Here is a 24,286-nt window from a genome sequence, read left to right as displayed (position 1 = left end):
ATTAATTAGAAGCTATTGAGATTTATAATGAGTGTAACTTTAAAAATGTCGTACTATTGCTAATTTAATATTTAAAATGAGATAAATTTTATATTTTGGATAAAACACAAAAATATAATTAAAATTGAAATTCGTTGAGTAAAGACCTGATATATTAATTCAAAATGCTAATTTTATATATGTGAAATATATATACATATTATAAGTTAGGTTGGAGTAAATTAAATAAATAAAATACACCAAAAAGATTAATATTAAAAAATAGATATTTATAGTGAACGAATTAGATTGAAAATGTAGGGTTGATATTTGAAGTATTTTATAGCTATAAAGTTATTCATATTGAGATGAGAATTAAGTTTGTGATTGAGAAAAATAGAGAGAGACGGATTAATCTGTTTGTGTATATATATATAAACAAGTGGAGTATAGTTTGTACAGAAAGTCAGGGAGTGACCTCGACAGGAATGGAAAGACAACAATAAACCTCCTTAAAATGTGATGAAAATTTAGAATAAGCCTCCATGGAAGATCTATTTGAGGTAAATAAGACACATATGTTTGATACTTTTGGGGTCCTACTTGAAAGAAACAAAAAATAGAAACTTTTAATGATGTAGGATGATAAGGAATAACAATGGACAGGATGTCTAAAGGGGAACTAAGGATAGATAAAACATATAAAAATAAACATAACTGATTCAAACACATAAATCTCGAGAAGCTAATCATGGTGCAACTCCTTTCTTGGTCAAAGGTGGGAATATTGTCTTACAACTACAACAGATTTAGGCGCAATAATTAAGAATTGATAACATAAATTTAGAAAATATAATTCAGATAGTTTATAATATGTAAGGCATAATTCATCTCTTTCTATTGCATTATAATGTTTTTATTCAAGTTTGAAATTTATATTTACTTTTCGTAGATGCATTCACTTTTCACTAAAATTGATAAGATTGATTAAATATCTGAAGTAAAGTGATGCATGCATGGAAAGAGGAATTATTGAGAATTAAAATGATAAAAATTTCATTAAAATGTTGTATTTCAATATATTTTCAAGTTCTAGTTTCAGGGATGTTTCCCCCAAAATTTTCTGAGTATTTTCAGGCCCAAGTGACAAAAATAGCCCATTTATCTACGACAAACAGACCGCACATGAGGAAACCCACATGTTCACGCATACCATGTAAGGCGCCTGAGTTGGACATGTGGCAGCCAGTGTGTGCATGGATGCCCCACATGGATACGATAGTGAGGATATGATGCAACTGAGCGTGATTTTGAAGGAGCTCTCATAGCCCACCATATTTACTGGCATAGTAATATACTATAATACACATGGCGAGTATCCGGCATTCCCATGGTGGAAACCATTCTAGATTTTAAAATCATGTGGAATCTCTCCATGTGATTGAACTAAGGCAGTGCCCAATCACCTTTGGCTAGCAAACCACTGCACGACATGTGGTTGCATGGAGTCCCATGAATCACGATCCAATGGTGCACACCACTTTCTTTTAATTTTTTGTTTTCAGGTGTGGACAGATGGCACGATTATGAGTGTTGTTATCAAGGAGCATCTAAAATTACACTCCACGATCATGCAATCGTCAAAGGAAATGATCTGACATCTTATCTAAAAATTCTCAATCTGATGACTGAGATGCAACCTGATTTTCTTATGCACCTGGAGGCCCAAATTGCACATGATCATCAAACATATGATCTCAGGCTCCACATTCCTCCTGATCTTTCTCAAAGCCTTTACCAATTGTAACATGACACATGGCATGATCTGATGCCCTCAAATGAGCATTTATGGAAATCAATAGCCAGAAATGCATGGAATTCAAAAGGTCATAACTTCTTACCCTGATATCGGTTTTGTCTGAAATTATAATGGTAACCACACCTCTTCACCTACTACCCATCAAATAATGTTGATCTTATAAATAGGCCCAGAAATTATGTCTTTTTCATGATTCAATGTGCACTCCTAGCATTCTCTAGCCTAGTGAAAAATGAGCCCTTGCAATTATCCAAATCAATTGCTTCCTTCTTAAGAAAGTGAGTTTCTTCCCTGTTTTAGTCGATCCTTGTGTCTCATGCAATACATCAAAGTTGGGTTTATAATTCTTGTGTTTCAACCCTAACATATGTGAAAGCTTCCATTTTTATTTCACCCCTCGAAATAAAAAGGAAGAGAGAAGAAAAATATAGGATTTCTTGTTTAGGAAGTATATATGTTCAGCATTTAGAGGAATGATTGATAATTAAATGTATCATCTCATGGTTAGTTGGACATGTACTTATGTAGTTCACCAGTGTGAATTTTGTCCGTTATCATCATTTTTTCTACACCCTTCTGGTATATTATGCTCATTCAATATTATTGGGAGTAAGCTATCTAAGTATTGGCTATCCATCTAACATCCCTTACCTACCCTTACCTGTTCTTTTGAGCCATACACCATTCTGTTCTTTATTTTCCCTTAGTTATGTAGAAGCTTCACCATCCATGTTTCATTTACATACAATTGTTATTATGTGCTTAAAAAAGAAGAGAAGAATGTTCATGTTTTACTTTCAAGGAGGAGGAAGGTAAGTACGGAATTTCAAAGGTTAAAGTAGCCATTACAAGTGTGAGAGTGCTCTAGATCAGAAGGAAAGAGAGAGCATCACCTTGATAATAATGTCATACCCTGTGAGAAATAAGCTTCCCTCTTCATGACCGCAACCTATTTCTGAAACCATGAGGAAGCTCATCATTTGTAGTCTAGCAGTGCATGGAGATATTCCTACTTAGAGGTGTATTGATATCAGAAACACTTCATACCCAAGTTTCTAGGATCACGAGGTGAGGGAAAAATCCAAGAATAATTCAACACCATTGCTTAGGGACACGCAATGAACTAAATTGGGGGGTTTGATAACACATAAATTATGGGGTTAATCACGGGAAAGTTTCACTTTTTTATGCACTTAAATGAACATAAGTGCATGTTATCAATCTTTAAACGATTAAACCTATTTTTAGATTGATATTCTGATTTTTGTGGATTTAATTGGATTTTTCTGACATCGTATTCTTGAGAGCTTAATTTTCTGATTCAAAATATTTTTTTATCAATTTTTTTGAACTTGTTTTCAGAGAGATGAGAATTTTATAAGTCAATATATATGTATATATATTATATTTTTATGACTTACTATGTATTTTATAATGATTTATTAATCTATTTTTTTGGCTTTAATATGCACTTACCACATGTGGCCGTTTGATTCGTTAAATGGTGACCAATCACGAGTTTCTGTAATGATTAGCTGCGATAATCATTATAAAAAGGTGTGAAGATGGTTACGAATCGTGATGCCATAATGCGCCAATCATTAGCTGACATCTGATGCACATTTTTTTAAGAAGCGACATGGACCAATGAAAGAAAGATATGATTTAAATCACAATAAATGTGATTCATATACCAAGAGAAATAAATAATCATAAAGAGAAAGAGAAAAGTCAAATGTTGTGGCGGTACACATGGTGCGCATGTGAACCATTGCAAATGATTCTAAATGGAAGAGATTGTTGACGCGGCTCACAGAAAAGCTTGCGGCATCAAGCAATGAAGAAAGAATATTTCCCTTTTTTCTGACACGGATGACATGTGTCAGCATGTCATTTAAGGAATAAAGGAATATTATGTCGTGGCACACGGTGACACGCTGATAACACCCTAATTTCGGTCTTTATTTCATGTTATTAGCATGATTTATGCATTTAAAAGGCTTAAGTTTGGGTTGTTATCATATATTTACACAAAAATAATGCTTCCAAGTAATTTCTGATTTTTCCCTAATTTTCTGTTAATTATATGAATTTTTAAGGATTTATTGAAGCTCGAAATAATTATTTTTGGATGAAAATGGCACATTAAAAAGTTTATTTCGACATTTATCAACATGGGAATTAATCAGGGAATTTTCTAGAATTTTCTAGAATTTTTTACAAATTTTTAGGAATTTTCTGGGATTTATTTCAAGAAGAAATGCATTTATTCTATGAAAAAAGGGCATATTTATAAGAGAAAAAAATGTATTTATGCAATTTCTAGACTTTTCGGGGCCTTTTTGCAACGTTGCTGCAAAAGACCCTGAAAACAGCTCTGTCGCCACGGCAGGCGAAAGATCATATTTAAAATCATTCAGGGTTTTATTGCAATTTTTAATATATATTTTTAATGTTTTAGGAGAAATCGAGGAGGAGAGAGAGTGCGCTTAGGGGCATATACGCAATTACTTTTGGGCGCGCCCAAAAGCAATTCCAGGCTTTTAAGGACTTTTCTGCAAAAAGGAGGATTCAAAATGCGCCAGCCAATGAGAGAGCGACACGTCATTGCGTGTTTAAAAACGAAACTAATAAATAAATCAATTTTAAATCCAATGGATTAAATTGGTTTAAAATTGATTTATTAATAACTTTTGATCCTGAAGTCCGATTGAGATGATTTTTATGGATTTGTTCGTCTTGATCCTCTTTCTATCTGTACGGTTAGATCATTCAGATCTAGCCTACATTGATAGATAAATATTAAGTACTAAACGGGGTAAAATGGTGATTTTACCCTATAACCTAAGTATAAAAGCTAAATTTCGAGAGGGGAGCTCATTCTGGATGGTGCTCTATCACAGCTGCAAGACAGGGAGGAGCTCTAGCTTGGATCAAGTTATCTGGTACTTTTTTTCCTTTATTGTATTTGAACTTTTATGCATTTTGAATGAATTAGGTTAAGTTGTTTGTTTCTTCATCTCTATTCTGATCTGAACTTCTAAATCGCTTGGCTTGAGCGGCATGTACAAGCCCTGATTAGGATTGAGAGGAGAAATTGAGGGATTTACCTTGGCATTCAATTGCATTCCAAAAGAAAACTCTAAAAAATTTAGTTTTAATTCTTAGGAGATTAAGATTTCCCTTCTTATTTCTGATTTAGCAAATTCTCAAAACCAACCAAAACTTAAATCAAAAATTTCTTCCAACCTCTCTAATTGAATTCTTTGATCCATCCAATTGGATCAATTAATTCAATCTAGAGCCCACATTTCTTCTTTTCATCTCATCTCTTCTACCCCCTTCTCTAAATTCTCACCTAATTAGGGTGACTTGATCCTCATTGAAGATCAAATTCACTCTAATTAGGATCTAAAATACCAAAAATAAAATCAAATTGAAATTCCTACTTGCCTCCCATGGACGACACTCATACTTATCACTATACATATTAAGTAGAGTTTTATAAATTTTATTGCATAAGCCAAAAATTCACAACGACAAGGGCTAAAAATTTTGCGTAATTTTCACCCCTATTTTTGGCTTATCACACGCCGCCAGTTTACAATATTTAAAATGAGATTTAAAGGTTGTTTTTGTCATTTCTTCTGCACGTTACAATATTTAAAATGAGATTTAAAGATTTAAAGGTGCTTTCAAAGTGTGCAATTGCGGAAGACAAGGTGATCGCACAATCATTAAAGTATTTGACGATTGAACTATTTAAATGAAAATGAAAAAAACAGGAAATCTCAATGTCTATGACGAGGAGAGATAAAAACTGGACTGCTAGGATTGCTCCAATTTTAAAGCACAATATCTGACAATCCAAAGGTACGATTGAGCTGAAATTTCTCGAGATGCTACGTCTTCCTCTTCTCTTTCCATCCATAACTTCTGATCTATGAATAGTCTTGTGGATCACTATCAAAATTATCCTTAAACTTGCTTACTGCTCATGTGGTTGACATAAGATAGTGAGCTTTTGAGATCCATCAAGTGTGATTTTGGTGCCTTAGGAGCACGGGAAGAAGCAATAGAGAAGAGGGGTAGCTTATCTGATTAGGTAATTGCTGTGATCAGTGCAGAACGTTAAGGATCTATGATTAGGATCTTCACCTTTTATTGTTATTTCTCGATATCGTTGGTATCTTAGTTCATTTTTGCTACATATGTTGCGATTCCATCACCCCCATACGTTTTCCTAATCATGTCTTACCACTTTCACAATATTGTCTTATTGTTAATTTTCTCGTTAATTATCGAATTTGACTCATCTCTACCCTATTCTCGTCACACTTTGTGTCATTGTTATTTCATTATCGCATTCATTCACTCTTCTCAAACCGGAATTATCACTATCTACTAACTCTCATCAACTTAATATCTCTATCTTGCCTCGTATTGTCTTGTCGCTTGATTTCATATTTAGTAGATATCTCTTCTCATCTAAATAATCACCATATTAAGAATATCAAATCCTTCATCATTGTCCCCTATGGAGACGATCCGTACTCATCACTATATGAGATTACGAAGTGAGTACAAGTTAATATTTTTATTAAATAATCTCAAGAATACCAATGACGAGTTAAAACCCGAAAACTGAGATTATCAGCTAGCCTAGTGAAAAAGGTGCACTTGTAATTGTCCAGATACTCTTCCTCCTTAAGAAAGTTGGTTTCTTCCCTTTTCAATTCAATCCTTGTGTTTGATGGAACCCATCAAAGCCGGGTTTATAATTCTAGTCACTTCTCAAGAGGTTTTATTTTGATAGTTCATAATTAAGTTCTCCTTAATTTTCTCTCTATTTACACCTAGTTACCACCATTCCTACACTGAACTGATGTTTACATCTTGGTTGTACTTTTTTTATATCTTCAAGAGGAGATTCAAGGCTTCACCTTAATTGATCTCTTTGTGCCATGTACATTGCTCTTGTTCACTCCATTGGATTATTCTCCTTCATTCTATCTTCTCATATATCTATTAATAATAAAGATAAAACCAAAATCATATCTAATTGCCATTAATATCTGTGGTTTGATCCATTTCTCACTCTATATTCGATTATTTGTGATTCATTGTGAACTTTTATCAGTATTACTGTATAAGCTTGATTTTACCGCAATGGCAGTTTCACAGACCCTAGGATAAACTTATTAGGAATCATGAATGAATGACTATTTGAAGAGATGAACCTATTTCACTAACCTAGTTTCTAAATGTGATGTCAGTAAAAAAACACATGTCAAGACATACGGTGAAATAATAGGTATCACCAAAGAGGGAGGATGTGTTGAGTTTTGGTGCATTGGTTCAATCATGGAAAACAATTGTTTCATGAATGAGGAAGCGATTAATCAATTCACAACTGATCTTTAAATAATACATCACATATACCTTCTAGGGAACTTGTTCCACCCTTAACTTGCTCACTCTGACATTGCTCTAAAGCTGTTCATGTGCTTGACCTCCAGAAGTATCCACGCGATCATGTTGCTCTTGGATCTCCGCTTCTTATTCTCCAACTCTTCTTGAAAATCTTGAAGATCTTCTCACAATGAAAGCTCTATCCTTGATTGAGTGGAGAAGGGACTCGAGTGGAGAATTGGGGGCTCCCAATTCTGGCGGGCATGGGTGCTTAAAATGGGTGCTCCTTTCCCTATTTATGTTACACTAAAGTTATTCTCAAAAACCATGAAGGAAAATATATTCCCCAATTCCCCTATGATCTTATGAGTATAACCCTCTAGGATCATGTATCATTCTAGTTAATAACTTAAGTTGCACAACAATAATTATTGGCCAACCTTATTAATTAACTAAATAAATATACAGATTAATTAACTAAGGACCGATTTAACCCAATCGTCCAGTTAAGTTTCTAGCCCATGGATTGCCAAGCTAGACCTCGGTGCTCTAGGAGATACCAAGTAGTGTTTTATCTCTCTCATGGAACCTTTACCATCATCGGTTATGTATATATCTAATCCATTATCCTCATGAGACTCAAACAAATTAGGGTATAGTTGATCGTCAAACCCTAATATGTCATTGGATTAGTACTAATGCGTAACAAGGATAATTGGATAACGCCTTTCCGAGGATTTGGTGCATCATATTCCTTGAGTCAATCTCCTCTTATATCAAGGCAGATGATCCCATATTGACCACTCAATCATCTTCATGAGCTTGTTACTATATCTGAGCTATGACTTGCTTAAATCCCGTGGTTAGATACTCGTAAGTACTTATACGCTAAGGCATAGTGAAAATGTAATCATCCATCCACGTGATGTTCTTGGTGTCTTAGGCCAATAGATCACTTATACAATAGTGACATGAATTGACTTGATTGACCTTTAGGTATAATACCATTTAGGGATCATATAGTACTATTCTATCCTCGGTTAATTTGATGTTCATCTTGACTATCCATTAAATATGAATAGTTAGAATACATGTTTGAAGACTAGTGGTCACTGTATTATGATCTCATCATTATTCACTAGGTCATTGCACGTATTCATGGACTTCATTATTAACATCACACTGGAATAATTAAGAATTTAATAGTTTATTCAATGAACTTAAATAAAACATGGTGATGTGACTTGGCTTGATGGCCACATAATATCCATCAGTACTGAGGGTGGATGATCTCATCTTGACCACTCAATCATTTTCGTGAACTTCATGATGCATCCAAACTAAGACTGTTCAAAATCCCATCACTAAATACTTGTAGGCTACAGTCAAAGTACAATTGTCCATCCATAAGACATCTTTGGTGTGACAAATCTAAGGACCACTCACACAATCATGACGTGAATCATCCTGATTGAATTTTTGGTATAATACCATTCGGGGATTTGTCTAGATCAATTCAATGTCTATGTTTCCACTAAAGAACACCCACTATCTATCATTGGTGTCTCCATACTAATGACTACGGGATCAGCCATACTCATCATATGAGTTAGTCTAGAGAGTGATAGTCTATCTGGATATTTGATGTCCTTCTCATATTTCCTTTTACACATGCTTAAAGAATAGTAATCTTCGTATTATGATCTCATCATAATTCACTAAGTCTGACCTTGTATTCATGGCCTTCATTATAAGCATCACAAATGCACTATGATGAATAAGTTCTATGAATGGATATGGAACGAGATATGGAATGTGTGACTGGATTGCCCGCCACATATTCCATGCTCTGTTTGATATCAACTTATCGATCTCTATTTTTGTACCGCGCTTCCTGGACCATCTCTAAATCTAGAGAAAGGAGTTAACCCAAAAGATTACTTTTCTATCCTTTGACTTTTTTTATTCTCACTATTTTCTCTCTTGATTTATTTCTGTAACTTTTTATTTTCACTTCCCCTCTGTGGTGAGATAAATCACCTTGATGATAATATTAATTTTCTTTCATTATTGTGATATGGTAAAAGAGAAGGAAATCTAGTGCTACACTTTTAACAAGAGTATACTTTCACAAGAGCACACTAATCGAAGGGGAATATTTTCCCATAAAAAATTACTTAATACACTTAATACATCCATCAAGTAGAATAGATCTCCATTTTTTATTATTTCTATCAGTGTATCCTTCAGAGTACTCTTCTCCTTGAATCAAAATATTACTAAACATCAGCCTTCATCAAGTAAAGTTTTGTTGTTGGATCTATTCCCTAGCAGGATGTATCGGATGGAAACCATCTTTCTCTCTTTAAGCACAAAAAATGACCTTGTAAAAGCAATAACATTGATAAGGAGAGATAATATTTAGCTAAATTAATATCTAGGATTTCTCTAACTTCAAGTCTTGATATCTAATGATCTAGAATGCCGAGCGAACTAAAATTTTGAGGGCATGTTTTCCATTTTCCCTTCTTTTTATCCATCATACCCTTGATCTCTAGGTTGAGGGCCAATTAGTATGAAATTGTCCTTACATTTGCTTGCTACATTTGGGAGCATTTTTGAAGAGGATGAGTTCTAGAGATCCATCAAGCTTGATCTTGGTGTCCTAGGTTATCGAAGAGCAACAGAAAATTGGAAAAGTTTTCCTACATCCACAAAATGTTGTGGTCCTAGCAGAACATAAGGACTTAATGTAAATATTTTTGTCTTATATTGCACCGTACCCTTTATTGTTATTACCTTATATCTAAATCATCATCAAATCTTATTCGTATGAGTCCCTGAATGGTATTACACCGAACTGTCAAACAGGTTGATTCACGTCACGGTTGTGTAAGTAGTCCTTAGACTTGAGACACCAAAGACGTCTTGTGGATGGAGGGTTGTACTTTGACTATGGCCAACGAGTCTCTAATCATGGGATTCTAAACGCTCTTACTTCGGGTAGATCAAGAAGTTTACGAAGACGATTGAGTGGTCAAGATGGGATCATCCACCCTCGGTATAAGAGGCGATAGCTCAAGGAATACGATGTGATGAAGTCCTTGGCCAAGGCAGTGAAATATTGGAGAAGAGTTCTCCAATTATTTTTGAATGCATCAGTACTAACTCGGATGACCGCTTAGGGTTTGACAATTGACCATACCCTAAATCTTCCAAGGAGCGTCAAGTGGATGAGGGATTATACATACACGATAATCGATGACGAACATGTCCAATGAGTGAGTTGATACACACTCCTTTGTATCTTCTAGATTACGAGGTGTACCTTGGCCCCCCACGTGTTGGAGACTCGACCTATGAATTGGGTTAAATCGATCCGACATTAATTAATCTATATAATGATATAGTTAATTAATTTGGAAGGCAAATAAAGGTTATTGGTTGCTGGAGTCGTTAACTAGATGGATACATGGGCCTAGAGGGTCACACGCAAATGGTCTTTTGGACGTCGGAAGATATACTTAATTTTTGGGGGTTTTATGAAAAATACCCACTTAGTATAAATAGGGGAAGGCCTTGAACACAATTCACCCAGGCCAAAATTATTTAGGGGCCATCCCCTTCTTCTCTACTCTCCCCACACCCCTCTCCATGCCCGATGCGATCGGAACAGCGTAACGATGACGACGGAGGTATAATGAGTTTCATCAAGGAGAATGAGGAGATTTGACGTGCCGAGGATCGCATGGATACGTATAGAGGCTGCACATGTGAGCAGCTCGACTCATCTTACTCGGGGATCCAAGAAATCATAGATGCGATCCATGGAAAGGTACATAGTTTAATGGTTTTAATGATGCCGTACGATTTCGCAAAAGTCTTTCGCTGCGTATCGTTTTAATTTCTTCATCCAGATCTCGGCCTCTAGAATCCAACCGCCTGCAGACACTTACATGCATATTAGTGCATTTCAACCCATTAAGGGCAAAATAAAATGAAAATCATACTAACAAAAAATATGATTAACTATGAAAACTCATTAAAATAAAAAGAAAAAGTTACATATATATATATATTCAATTTGTGTTATTAATTCATAGTATAATTATATACTTTTAGAGTTCTCTAATTAATTCCTTTTTCATTAAAATATTCTTTTTGTGAATAAATCATGATAATATGCAAGGAAAATATCTGATAACACTAGAGTGTTAAATTATGATCTTTTAGCCATTATTATGGATACACTTGACATATAGTTGGTGGTTAGATCTGACACCAAAGACGTACTGTTGATGGATAGGTGTGTTTTGCATTTGACCTAGGGATTTTGATGCTGAGATTCAAATGAATCCTAGCTGGGATGCAGCAAAAAGTCCATGAAGGTGATATTCTGGTCAACATGGAATTTTCATCGCCCTAATACAAGATAATATTAACTAAAAGAAGGAAGATGTAAATAAATTCATGATTCATTCTTGAGTGCTCTCTTTTGTCTTCTGTAAATCCTCCTAAATGTGGCTTCTGGGGAGGTTAGAGGGTGAGGAAATCAGATTTTTGGCAACGTAGTTTGAGGAATAAGTGTGTTGATAAGTCTAGAGGTCAGGAAGATAATTTATTCAAAGAGATATGAGGAACCAATTAGTGCAAAGGTGATGTGATGATCTATATTTTTGGTTTTAAGATCCATTTTCAATTCGTTCATCCACTAGACAATCAATTTTGGGTTGTCCATTTAAGCTCTGAATCCTATCAGGTTAGTGCCAAAGAGAATATTTTCAATGTCAAGTGTGGAATGTAGGAATCAACTAGAAGATTATGTGTAGGGGGTGAAATCATTATGAATGTATAATGATAATATGAGGATAATATTTGAGAATTTCAGAGTATCTAGACACGTAAACTATGGTTGGGATAACACAGTAAATGATTTTATTTATGGAAATATGTTTTCAGAAAAAGGGATGTTCCTTGTTATATAGGTATTTGTATTTACTATTTGGTGTACATTCTTTAGCAAAAGGTCGAAAAGACTTATTACCAAATTACTAAGGATAAGATTATCAGAGAACCACACCCTTGTGAGAGCCATACACAAATATTTAATTTTATATGAAAACTTTGACTATATATTCAGACATACATAACTTGTCCTCTAATACCTTTTAACAATTATGATTGAAGGTACCTCCATTCCTAATGAGTTTATAAATTTTTCGAAAGACATCAAAATCTCAGATATTTAAGTAATTCATGAAAATCAAGTCATTGAAGTATGTTTGTATTCTTTAGGGGAAGGTAAATACCGTAAAAGTGATCCTAATAAGGATTAAATTTAGTAATCTGAATGTCTTTTGGAGACATGTTCAGTGGTACTGCAGAAGGCTTTATGAAAATGTTACATAACATGGAAAAAATGGCTATCAATGGTGGAGATTTTGAATAGTACCTGATTAAGCGAACTCTATTGCACAATAATCAGCTATATCAGTATACCTCCTAGAGGAGAATTGACTGGCCATTATTCAAGGTAATATGGAGGCAAAGCTTAGCCTCTTGGAATTTTAGTTAGTGAAACAATGCCAGAAAGGCTGTTCACAACCATCAAGGGAAAAATTTTGAAGTATTTTATTGATGTACCAAATGTATCTCTTACTGTTGATGCCTGTATCACAAAAAATCTTGTCATGGGTTTATGTCAATTGGAGATTATGAGTACTGACTGTGCACTAGCTTCTTGGCTCTCACCCCAGAGAATCCATGAGAAAGGTTTTAGTTTTGATTCAAAATGAACACATGCAGCATGCAAAAGTTTGGAATATTTTGAAGACTACCACCTTTTACATCATAGCTTTTTACATTTTTTATTCATAGAAGATGGTCAGGATAAACTTAAATGCATAAAAGTAACAAAATGATGTCTATTATAACTAGAATTTTTTTAGGCATGAATCCCCATTTCTGAATAAAGAGATGTGCACCCAAGCTCACACACATCTTGAAACTCATTATTAAAGCTAAGATGAAAGAGCTCCATGTATTGCGGCCACTTGCTCAAGACAGGGTAGGCAGATGTAATATTGAGGTTGTATACCACCATACCTGGAGATCAATAGAAAAATTCATAACCTATGTCTGAGCATTGATCTACCTTTTCCATGCGCACAATCTATGATATGAAAAAACATTTAATATCCCAAATGTAACACATCAATAGAAGAAATAAGATGAAATCAGTTTCCCCCACTTTCTATAACTCAATCTATGCAATGTTATTGCGTAATATCACTATAATACACCTTTTATATAATTGCATGTTGTCTCATATAAAGTTATTGAAAATAACTGCAAAACTTACATCTTAGTGTTTAAATTGATAAATTAATTAAGAAAAATACTGTCAAAAAAGACACTCCTTATTTAACTGTGACAACATTCATAAATTATGAATATGATATTTGATGAAGTTTGTAGATCTTATGTATGTCATGATGGAAATATATGTGGCCGGCAAGCCAATCATACATTCCACATCTCGTTCCATATTCATTAATAGAACATATTCATTATAGTGCAATGAAGTCCACATGTGTATAACATGCGTATAAGGAAATATATGTTCCATATTTAGAATACATGCGTATAATGAAGTCCATGAATACATGATCGGACTTAGTGAATTACGATGAGATCGTAATACGGAGATCACTAGTCTTTAAGCATGTGTTCTAAATATTCCTATTCGAAGGATACACGAGAAGGACATTGAAGTATCCGGATAGAATAGCACTATCTAGCCTCACTCATATGATGAGTATTGCCGGTCCCGTAGCCATTAGTGTGGCGACACTAAGGATAGATAGTGGGTGCTCTTTAGTGGAAAGAGTTCACTGAATTGATCCGTACGAATCCCTGAATGGTATTATACCTAACTGTCAATCAGGTTGATTCACGTCGCGATTGTGTAAGTGGTCCTTAGACTTGAGACACCAAAGACGTCTTATGGACGGACGGTTGTACTTTGGCTATGGCCAACGAGTCTCTAATCATGGGATTCTAAACGGTCTTAGTTCGGGTGCATCAAGAAGTACACGAAGGCGATTGAGTGGTTAAGATGGGATCGTCCACCCTCGGTATAAGAGGTGACAGCTCAAGGAAGACGATGCAACGAAGTCCTTGGCCAAGGTAGTGAAATATCAGAGAAGAGTTCTCCGATGATTTCCGAATGCATCAGTACTAACTCGGATGATCGATTAGGGTTTGACAGTTAACCATACCCTAAGTCGTCCAAGGAGCATCAAGTGGATGAGGGATTATACATACACGGTAACCGATGACGAACAGGTTCCATGAGTGAGTCGATACACACTCCTTTGTATCTTCTAGGACACGAGGTGTAGCTTGGCACCCCACGTGTCGGAGTCTCGACCTATCGATTGGGTTAAATTGATCCGACATTAATTAATCTATATGATGATATAGTTAATTAATTTGGAAGGCCAATAAAGGTTATTGGGCCGCTGGAGTCGTTAACTAGACTGAGACATGGGCCTAGAGGGTCACACGCAAATGGTCTTTTGGATGTTGGAAGATATACTTAAGTTTTTGGGGGTTTTTATGAAAAATACCCACTTAGTATAAATAGGGGAAGGCCCTGAACGAAATTCACCTAGGCCAGAATTGTTCAGGGGCCTTCCCCTTCTTCTCCATTCTCCCCACACCCCCTCTCCAGCCCTGATGTGATCGGGACGACGTAACGACGCCGACGGAGAAAGAACGGGGATCGTCAACGAGAAGGAGGAGATCCGACGTGCCGAGGATCGCGTGGATACGTCTAGAGGCTGCAAACTTGAGCAGCTCGACTCGTCTCGCTCCGGGATCGAAGAAATAACTAATCGGATTCGTGTAAAGGTACGACGTTTTAGTGTTTTTGTTGATGTCGTTCGATTCGCAACAACGCCTTCCGCTGTGCATCGATTTGTGTTGTTCATCCATCTCCAGGCCCCTAGAACCCAACATGTCAATGATCTTACCACCAGAAGAATGTTTGCTGATTAGGGAAGTGCGTGAATCAATACAGTACCAGCCACCACAATATGCTAAGATTTTATAACTTAATCAAACATTATTGATTATAGAAATATTAGACTAGAAGACAAAAGTGTAGAATCTCAATGTTAATATTAGGACCAAGTGGACTCCTATAATCATATAAATCATTACAAAAATACGAGTGATTCATACATCTTTTTCTTTTATCAAGGTTTCTGAAAATTGATATGTTTCCTAAAATCTTAAATTCAATTTCTTGATCTGTAACTTTAATTTTTGGAAACATATTAAAATATTCCAGTTAAACCCTGATTTTTAGGTGCTAGCAGCTCTTCAAACCCCAATTCAGGTCATTTTCCAAGCTCTAACATTAAAATTTATATAAAAAACAACCACATCACTAATTTCTAAATCAACATACTTAAATGAATGAAGTGGAAAATAGTTCCCAGCTACACCTCTAAGAGGTCAAGATTATATGGATATATCATCCCATCACTTATGGAATGGATGTACATCAAGGATGATAAGTGGGTTTTTTGTGAGAAATAAGGTGAAAACAAAGAGTTAGACGATATAAATTATTGATGAAGGATAGTATTTTAAATTTGGATAAAGTTCAATTTATTCATATAAAATTAAAAAAAATTTCCCATGGATCCAAATTCTAGAGTATAGGGATATGAAAAGTACAAACCACCCATAACTTTTAGAAAGTACATTGTGGGCTTATACAATATTTTTAACAAGCCACCTACTTATTCCATTTTTCACCAGACCGCAAAGGTTTACTATACTTATTCTTTTCCACTATCCATACAATACCATGTTTTAAAGAATTCTGATCAGTGCGACATTCAATTGAATTGTCTTTTGAGATTCCATAATGAAGAGTTTTGGAAGAGAAGCATGAGTTTAATAATTTTCTGGATGTGTATCTCTTTCAGTGTTTTTGTCTACCATAACTTCAGTCCGCTCATTCTCCTCTGCTTCAAATTCATCATTATGAATTTTCATGAAAAAATGCGGCTGATTCTTTTGATAGTCTGACTCTAGGAAAAACATGAATGGGATTCCCTATTTTCCTCATCAATTGAACGCAATGAAAATGATGCACATTATTCCACATGAGAAGGCTGATAAGAATGACACAAAAATCTGATTTGAGGGTCAACCTTGATTGGCACACATGTTGGTAAGACAATTCCCAAGCTCCTCTTGTTCCCTTCCAATATTTTCTATACTCCATAACATCATTGCATTCTGATCCATCATCATCATCTTCATCTGCATTATGTTATCACCAGAAATTTGATTAGTTAAAAGCGCATGTTGAAAATTTGATTTTCATTGAGCTTGGAGGTAATGTGATGATCTCCGCTGAGATAGAACCCAAGATTCACGATTGATGACTTAGCTTCCTTGATTTCCTCTTGTGCTCCATTTGTGTTGACCTTGTTTAATTTGCATTACATTTGCTTCCATATCATGATATGCTCCATCTCGATGGCCACACCAAAACCAAATTTATACAAACAGAATTCTGTAGTTTATACTTAGAATAGGTTTGGTTCTGATAATCTTACCCTAGAAAAAATATTTTCCATGATAAGACTGTTCATACGAATAATAAGCATCATATTTTGAATCATTAGAAATAAAACATGGATCATGATATCCATAATCAGAACTTCTCAAAAAAACTTTTGAATTTATGGTAAAAAAATCAAATGATACAAAAAATGAATATACCTATGAAATCATCCTTTGATGAAGTTCTAACAAACAAATGTAGGAAATAATAATAATAAAGTAGCCACCTCAATGACACCTGCTCCATGGCAGCGATGTCAGTGGATAACCAAAATTTGTGTTACATAAGTCAATTTAAGGCTCTGGTTTATGCAATAATATTTAAAAAATTTCCTTAGAATATGGAAAAGGATAAAAATCTACAAGGATTAGATATTTTTTAGGATTATTTTCAAATTTCAATTCAAATATAATTGAAAATATTTTTCAAGATGAGGAAAATGAATGAAATAAAGAAAAACTAGCCAAAATTATTTTAATTAAAATAGTTAAATATTTTTTTTCTTTAAGACAAACTCTAGTAACTTAATGTGATTTTTAGGAATTTTTTGGGGACTTTTTAGGGAAGAAAAAGATTTATGCTTAAAGAGGACATTTGGCCGCCCTTCCCACGATGTAATTTGTGGGCAGGAGAATTAGGTACCAACGGGTAGTTGACAAAAAATGCTGTAAAATTTTCTGAAAGAGGAGTTTATAAGCCATTTTATGTGTTGGAAATCTTATAGTTTAGGATAGAGATAACGGTGAGAAAATTCAAATCAAACATTCAAGAAATCTCACAAACATTGTTGTCACTTCCCCCAAGGGTCATGTGGTGCTTTTTCTCCAAGAATCTTGATCACCCTTGAAATATCTCTCCCACACTCTTGTACAACAGGAATGGATAAAAGAAATCCGATGCACCAGGCCTCCAGAAACAAGGTTGGAGGAAAAATCCAAGATGAGATACAAAGAGAGAGAATAAGTGCCCAAATCTCCCAGCCATTGGAGAGTATTCCAATGGTTTGAAGGGCTAGGATTACTTGATTTGCAGCTGGGATCCACGTTCTGTCTTTCCCAAATTTGAAAAGAGGCCTTTTAAATTCAAATTGTGGGCAAGTTCCACAATTATTGCCTTTAATTGACCCGGTTATTAAAGAGCTTTGAATGGGCTTATTCTGAATTGGGCCTCTTCTTATTATCTATGAGATGGCTTGTTTTTTTAATTTCCTCCCATTTGTGTTCGAAATTCACCATTTTATTACCTAGGTCCTATTTTCAAAATAAAACTCCAAGAAGATGTGAGAAATCCACATGACTCTTTGGAGTCAAATGGGGTTATTCTAAAAAATCAATAAAATATATGAAAATAGAGTTTAGGAAAAAAATCATAAATTCTCATTTTATACATTAATGGAAAATAATGCAAGTTAAAATGTAAAAATAAGTGGTAAAAAGTAAGTATGAAAGCATAATTTTATTGATCTAAATTGATGTTATCACCTTACTAGAGGGAAAGTTATATCCTTGAAAAATCAATACTTGATTGGACTAAAGGTCATTATAATGTTATTTTTATATAGTATTAGATTAAGATATCTCAATATATAAATAAAATTAAAAATTTAGCTAATATATACCTAATTGGTTATATTTGTAGTTTTAGCATAATATACTGAACATAGGGAACTTATAAACTATCTGATTTAACTATTGAATCAGGGAACTTATCATGAAGAGGTGATGAAACAGATGGAGATGATATTTTCTTTATAAGCTTGAGTCAGTTAGATCTCAATCAAAATATTAATTTCTGATTTTCATAATCATATTAAATTAATAACTGACTATATCAACATAAATAATACCACTTTAGAAAAGATCCACTCAATATCAAGAGAAATAAAAAGAAAATGGACAATTCAGAGCGTTATACTCTAGATATATTAATATATGGCCTTGATCGAGTGAGGGAATAAAATTGAAATAATTCACTAAATTATTCCATTTTTATTTTCCTAATATGTTAGTTTTTATTACTAATGACTTAATTTATTGTCTCCATATTCTTGGTCTTATAATTCATTTCAGGTTTATGTGTATGAGAGAAACCACATACCGGTTATAAGAGATGGTAAATGGTAGAGCTTTTATCTCTCTCTAAAAATAGTCATCTTATTGAAATTCAAAAATATTTATTCATTTGGTCATAGTCATCCATATTTCACTATATATTCAAAGTAGTTTATCAAAACCAGTGTCGAAAATAATTTTCTGTAAATTTATACTTTTCAACTTTCTTTGGTATGTCATTGCATCATATAAACTCCCTGAATTGTTTTTTTACTCTAAAAATTTCTTATAAAATATGAAAATTAATATTTTTTAAATGTGGTTGCATCTTGAATTTACAAATCTTGTAAATTATTGGATTCCATTCCAAAGTCAACCCTTTTATTTGGTTTTTGATGAAATTTGATGTGGTATTTGAAAAATGATTCATTTGATAAAAAATCATTAATGGGAATTTTATATATTCTATGTTTATCGCAAGTTGTGGTGCATCAGATAAATTGAAGATGATTGTTACGAAGTTAATTAGATTCAGATGAATAGGAAGAACATTAATTCTTATGAAAATCATATACTCGGAAGGGGGAGTTGGAATGTGTCAGGCATAGAATGTCAGAACTGACTTTTCATTCTTTTGATAAATAATATAACCAAGATTCTTTGATATTCTGCTGAAGGTGATGCAAAACCTCATATTCTTAACTCAGGTGAAAAAAAAAACTATAATTAAAAACATGGAGTCGAAGGAGTATCTTTGCTACTCAAGCATCCGGTTCTTAACTCAATGGATACCTCATTAAAAAAATTTATGTGATACAAACTAAACTCTTGGAAATTAATTAAATAAATGGTAAAGGTGCATTCATAGTACATGTGACAAATTAATATAAATTATTGCATCATATGATATGCTTTGTGTTTTTAAAATAGAATTAATTATCCAACAATGAATGAATGTTAATATATATTTTAAAGCTTAGAAAAAAAGTTTCCTCTCCTTCATGCTATATAACCTTGAGTTTCCTAGAGGGTATAAAACATAAACTTACATATATCCCTTTAGGTTTTAATTGTATTACATACTGCGTAAAGAGTCCTTTTTATTTTCTAGAAAGTTAATTTCGGAATAGGAAAGGTTTATTTAGTATTTCCTACTAACAACAGAAACCATAACTTGATGGGTATCTAAATTATATTCCTCATCTTCCTTAAATATACTTTGATTCTTCTCCTGTGAATTTTATTCACTTCAAGTAAGATCCTCTATTGCATATAATTGAACCATTGAAGGTTCCATCATTGAATATAAATAGTTTTTATTGCCTCAAATCTCAGAGCACTCCATTTTTTTCTCGGCAAACTTACATTGGTTATTCATTCAGTGTGATTCTAAATTTTCATTCAAAATGAGTGAGAAAATAATTGGACTCTGAAATCACCCCACGTTTAATATGCAGTGACAACAGTTTTTTTTAGTTTCACAAATAAACTTTTCCCACCCTTATAGTTCCAATTACTTTTTATTTTTTATGATTTACAAATTACTACCAGGGTCAGCAGGTCAGCACATAAGAAATTTTGTAGCAGTCCTCATATGGTGGTCTTATCATCTTGACATAAATGTCTTAAATGCGTATCAATCTTCAATTTGAAACACACGACATATCTTATTTGAAAACTTCGCCGAGAGTTCCACCGACAAAAAAATACTTCCAAGATGAATTTCTTCTGTAGAATTGAACTTTCACAGTTAATCTCCTAATACTTTCTGATGTTCTCATTTTGGAATGATTATGACAAAACATATTTTAGTTCTGGAGCATGACAGGAAGGCAGAAAAAAAAATACAGTGAGATGTTGATAGGTGGGCATGGCGCACTAAGGTGGAGGTTGGGATCGGTGTGGAGACGACTAGTCAGACAAGACCTCGTAGAAACAGACGAAGGGGATGCCGACAGCTTCCCAACCCACCGGCCCAAGATTAAATGTAAATATATGATGAAACCACGGGCGGCATCTATTGGATTTCTCAAAAAGATATCTCTCTCTCTCTCTCTCTCTCTCTCTCTCTCTCTTTGTCTCTCTGGACACTTGTTTAGATTCTTTAAGTTTTGACTACCGCGTGGGTCAGACTTTGCGTTGCTTCGTGGAAGACTCTCCTCATCTCTCTACAAAAGTTCTCTCCTTGACGACTGGAAGAGGCAAACATGAACAATTAGCCAGTCCTGAGCTTGCTCGTCTGAGAAACTATACAGATCTTAACATGATGGGCTGTTCCGCTGAAGCTAGCCATGTTGATTTCTCCTATTCAAATCATCCTTCGATACCCATCTCCGAAGCAGCCGGCCTTTCAAAGCAGACGCCCAAGTTCAAGTCCCTTCATCCTCCTACCTTACCCATCTTGCCAAAATCGTCCTTTTCCCCTTCTTCCATCTTCTCCATGTCGCCTGGCCTCAGTCCCACAACCCTTCTCGAATCCCCCCTTCTCTTCTCTTCATTTGTAAGCTTCATCTCATCTCCTCTTTCTCCTCTGTCTCGGTAAAATATCGATGATTAAACTTCTCAACTTCCTTTTATGTTGCAGGTCATGCCGTCGCCAACCACTGGAGCCATCTCCAAAGCCTCTTCTTCCTCTATTTATTCTGGAACAGTCTCCGAGGTACGATTTTGGTTTTATATTTCTCCTTGCCTTTCTAAATATCATTGAAAAATGCCGTAAATTTGACTGCTTTGATGGGTTCTGTAGGATCAAAAGCAGTGGATTCTTCATGGGAATTCTAAGCCTGAGGGGTTGCTTGAGAATCAGACAACTTCGTCTGATGTCTCCTCTGCAGAGTGTGCCACGGTTGGTAATGAGAAAATATCACTGGACGATGGTTACAACTGGAGGAAGTACGGGCAGAAGCAGTTGAAGGCGAGCGAGAACCCGCGAGGTTACTACAAGTGCAATTACCCTGGCTGCTCAACAAAGAAGAAGGTGGAGAGGAACTTGGAAGGGGTGATCACCCAGATAGTTTACAAAGGCAAACATGACCATCCTAAGCCGCAGACACAGAGAAGAAGCTTGTACTCTCAGCAGATTTACCAGAAAATTCCAAAGGAAACAGCGATGGCGGTGGCACCGGTAGGGTCCCCATCAACGCCGGAGTATTCCTCTGTTTCCTCCACCGGCGAGGAGATCGCCGAGTCCGAGCCTGGCGCGAAGCGCTGGTGAGTTTCTGATTTTATTGCTTACCACTGTGCTAAGTTATGCTGGTAGAAAGGTTGCTACTTATCTTCTTACCATTTAGGCAGAATGCCGATATCTAACACACCCACAGAATAGACGTTGCTTGCCCCCAGACTCATGTCACGGCCATGGATCTGATACCATGTTAGAATTTGATAACAAGGGTGCTACTTAGATTCTTAATAGTTGTGCAGGATGTTGATATCTAACATTCCCCGACAACAGCTGTTGGTGAGCTATACATGGTCAGTTTACCATGTTAGAATTTAAGTGCTTATCACTTTGCTTAAATCTATTTCTGATAGCAAGTGTGCTACTTAGCTTAATATTTGGGCAGGATGTTGATATCTAACACTCCCCCACAACAGCTGTTGGTGAGCTATACATGGCCAGTTTACCATGTTAGAATTTGAGTGCTTATCACTTTGCTTAAAGCTATTTCTGATAGCAAGTGTGATACTTAGCTTGTTAACATTTAGGCAGGATGTTGAACACTCCCCCACAACACAAGTTGCTGGCTTATACATGGCTAATATGTCATGTTGGAATTTGAGTGCCTATCACTGTGCTAAAAGGTACTGCTGATAGTAAGGGATCTACTTAGCTTCTTAACATTTAAGCAGGATGTTGAACACTCCCCCACAACACAAGTTGCTGGTTTATACATAGCTAATATACCATGTTGGAATTTGAGTGCTTATCACTGTGATAAAAGTTACTGCAGATAGCAAGGGATCTACTTAGCTTCTTAACATCAAGGCAGGATGTTGATATCTATCACTCCCCACAACACCTGTTGCTGGCCTGTACATGGCTAATATACCATGCTAGAATTTGAGTGCTTATCACTGTGCTAAAAGCTAATGCTGATAGCAAGGGATCTACTTAGCTTCTTAACATTTAGGCAAGATGTTGATTTCTATCACTCCCCCACAGCACCTTTTGCTGGACTATAAACAGACACAGTGTGTTGTTTTATCAATGAGTACTTATGGCCTTGAATCTGATACCATGTTAGAATCTAAGTGCTTATCACTGTGCTAAAAGCAATAGCTGATAACAATTGCGAGACTTCTGTTCTTAAGATTTGGGCAAGATGTTGATCTCCAAAAACAACTTTGTGATTTCAGGAAGAGGCGAGAAGAGGAAGAGACATTGACCACTAGTTCAAGAGGAGCGAAGGAGCCAAGGATTGTTCTGCAGACCACAAGCGACGTTGATATCCTAGATGACGGGTACAGATGGAGGAAATATGGACAGAAAGTGGTGAAGGGTAACCCTAACCCTAGGTACTTATGAACCTTCTTTTTTCTTCCCTTAGATTCTTTCTCTTTTCTTAATATACTTATTTTTCTTGTCTGTGCAGGAGCTACTACAAGTGTACGACCGCTGGGTGTCCAGTGAGAAAGCAAGTGGAGAGAGCGTCAAACGATATGAAGTCGGTGATCACAACCTACGAGGGAAGGCATAACCACAACGCCCCTGCCACTCGCGGCGTAGGCCAAGATATTACTCGCTTAGTTGCGCCAATCAGGCCTTCTTCCCGCTATTCCTTCAACGCCCCAGCAAGCTCGCCAGAGTCTATCTTCTCCCCGGCTAAGGAAGAGAGCAACGATGACGACTATCTCTTTGTTGAGTCTCTCCTTTGCTAGAAGACTTCTACAGTTGTAACCTCTGTACAGATCTAACTATCCTTCTCTGAGTGGAAGTGACGTTTCCTGTCTTAATCGGCCACCTACTGACATGATAAGGTGCTCATTGAAAACTCAAACACGCGGTGAAGTCTGGTTGGCTGAGCAAATACAGAGGATGAGTCAAACACGGTGTCGGCTTGGAAGAAGCACACGCTAGGAAGTCACTTGGATTTTATGGGTACGGATAAGGGCCATTGAATGGTGTGCTATCTGTTTCCATTTGTAGTTTAATGAAGATTTTCTTTTGGGCGATTGAAAGTTTAGCAGCTATGCTTTCGATGACCCCAGAATAAGATGGCATGTTTGGGAGGGTGCGTTGTGGCTGGATATCCATTTGAATAGAAAACTGACATTCCAAAAAAACAGCTGTAGATGGTAATTAAAGAATATATTTGGGGATTACGTTTCACTTTCAACATGCCATTTTTATATTCGTTGGACTTGTTTCGTTGT

The 24,286-nt window shown here is 35.5% G+C and overlaps 1 protein-coding gene and 1 long non-coding RNA gene across 2 annotated transcripts; both read left to right on the top strand.

The window, feature by feature from the left end:
- The first annotated feature begins 4,687 nt into the window (after positions 1 to 4,687).
- On the top strand, positions 4,688 to 6,008 carry LOC144714521 (uncharacterized). The gene is made up of 2 exons (XR_013584373.1): positions 4,688 to 4,743; positions 5,584 to 6,008. It is a non-coding gene; the product is annotated as an uncharacterized LOC144714521 (long non-coding RNA).
- Positions 6,009 to 21,074: 15,066 nt separating this feature from the next.
- Positions 21,075 to 23,866, top strand: LOC144714166 (putative WRKY transcription factor 26). Its single transcript, XM_078588862.1, has 5 exons — positions 21,075 to 21,410; positions 21,495 to 21,569; positions 21,657 to 22,120; positions 23,270 to 23,428; positions 23,506 to 23,866. The coding sequence occupies exons 1-5, from the start codon at positions 21,174 to 21,176 to the stop codon at positions 23,789 to 23,791; spliced, it is 1,221 nt and encodes a 406-aa protein (XP_078444988.1). The 5' UTR covers positions 21,075 to 21,173; the 3' UTR covers positions 23,792 to 23,866.
- Positions 23,867 to 24,286: the final 420 nt, after the last annotated feature.

This window comes from Wolffia australiana, chromosome 17 (genome assembly GCF_029677425.1).
Source record: "Wolffia australiana isolate 7733 chromosome 17, ASM2967742v1".
In the NCBI taxonomy this organism is placed as follows: Eukaryota; Viridiplantae; Streptophyta; class Magnoliopsida; order Alismatales; family Araceae; genus Wolffia; species Wolffia australiana.
The sequence above is the reverse complement of the archived record's forward strand: the minus strand, read 5'-3'. Positions and strand labels throughout refer to the sequence as shown.

What these genes read in the sequence shown, in the direction of transcription:
- LOC144714166 (XM_078588862.1), top strand. Translation starts at nt 21,174, where the DNA reads ATGATGGGCTGTTCCGCTGAAGCTAGCCATGTTGATTTCTCCTATTCA. An exon ending in ATTCTGGAACAGTCTCCGAG is followed by an intron (nt 21,570 to 21,656) that starts GTACGATTTTGG and finishes TGGGTTCTGTAG; the next exon opens with GATCAAAAGCAGTGGATTCT. An exon ending in AAGGGTAACCCTAACCCTAG is followed by an intron (nt 23,429 to 23,505) that starts GTACTTATGAAC and finishes TTGTCTGTGCAG; the next exon opens with GAGCTACTACAAGTGTACGA.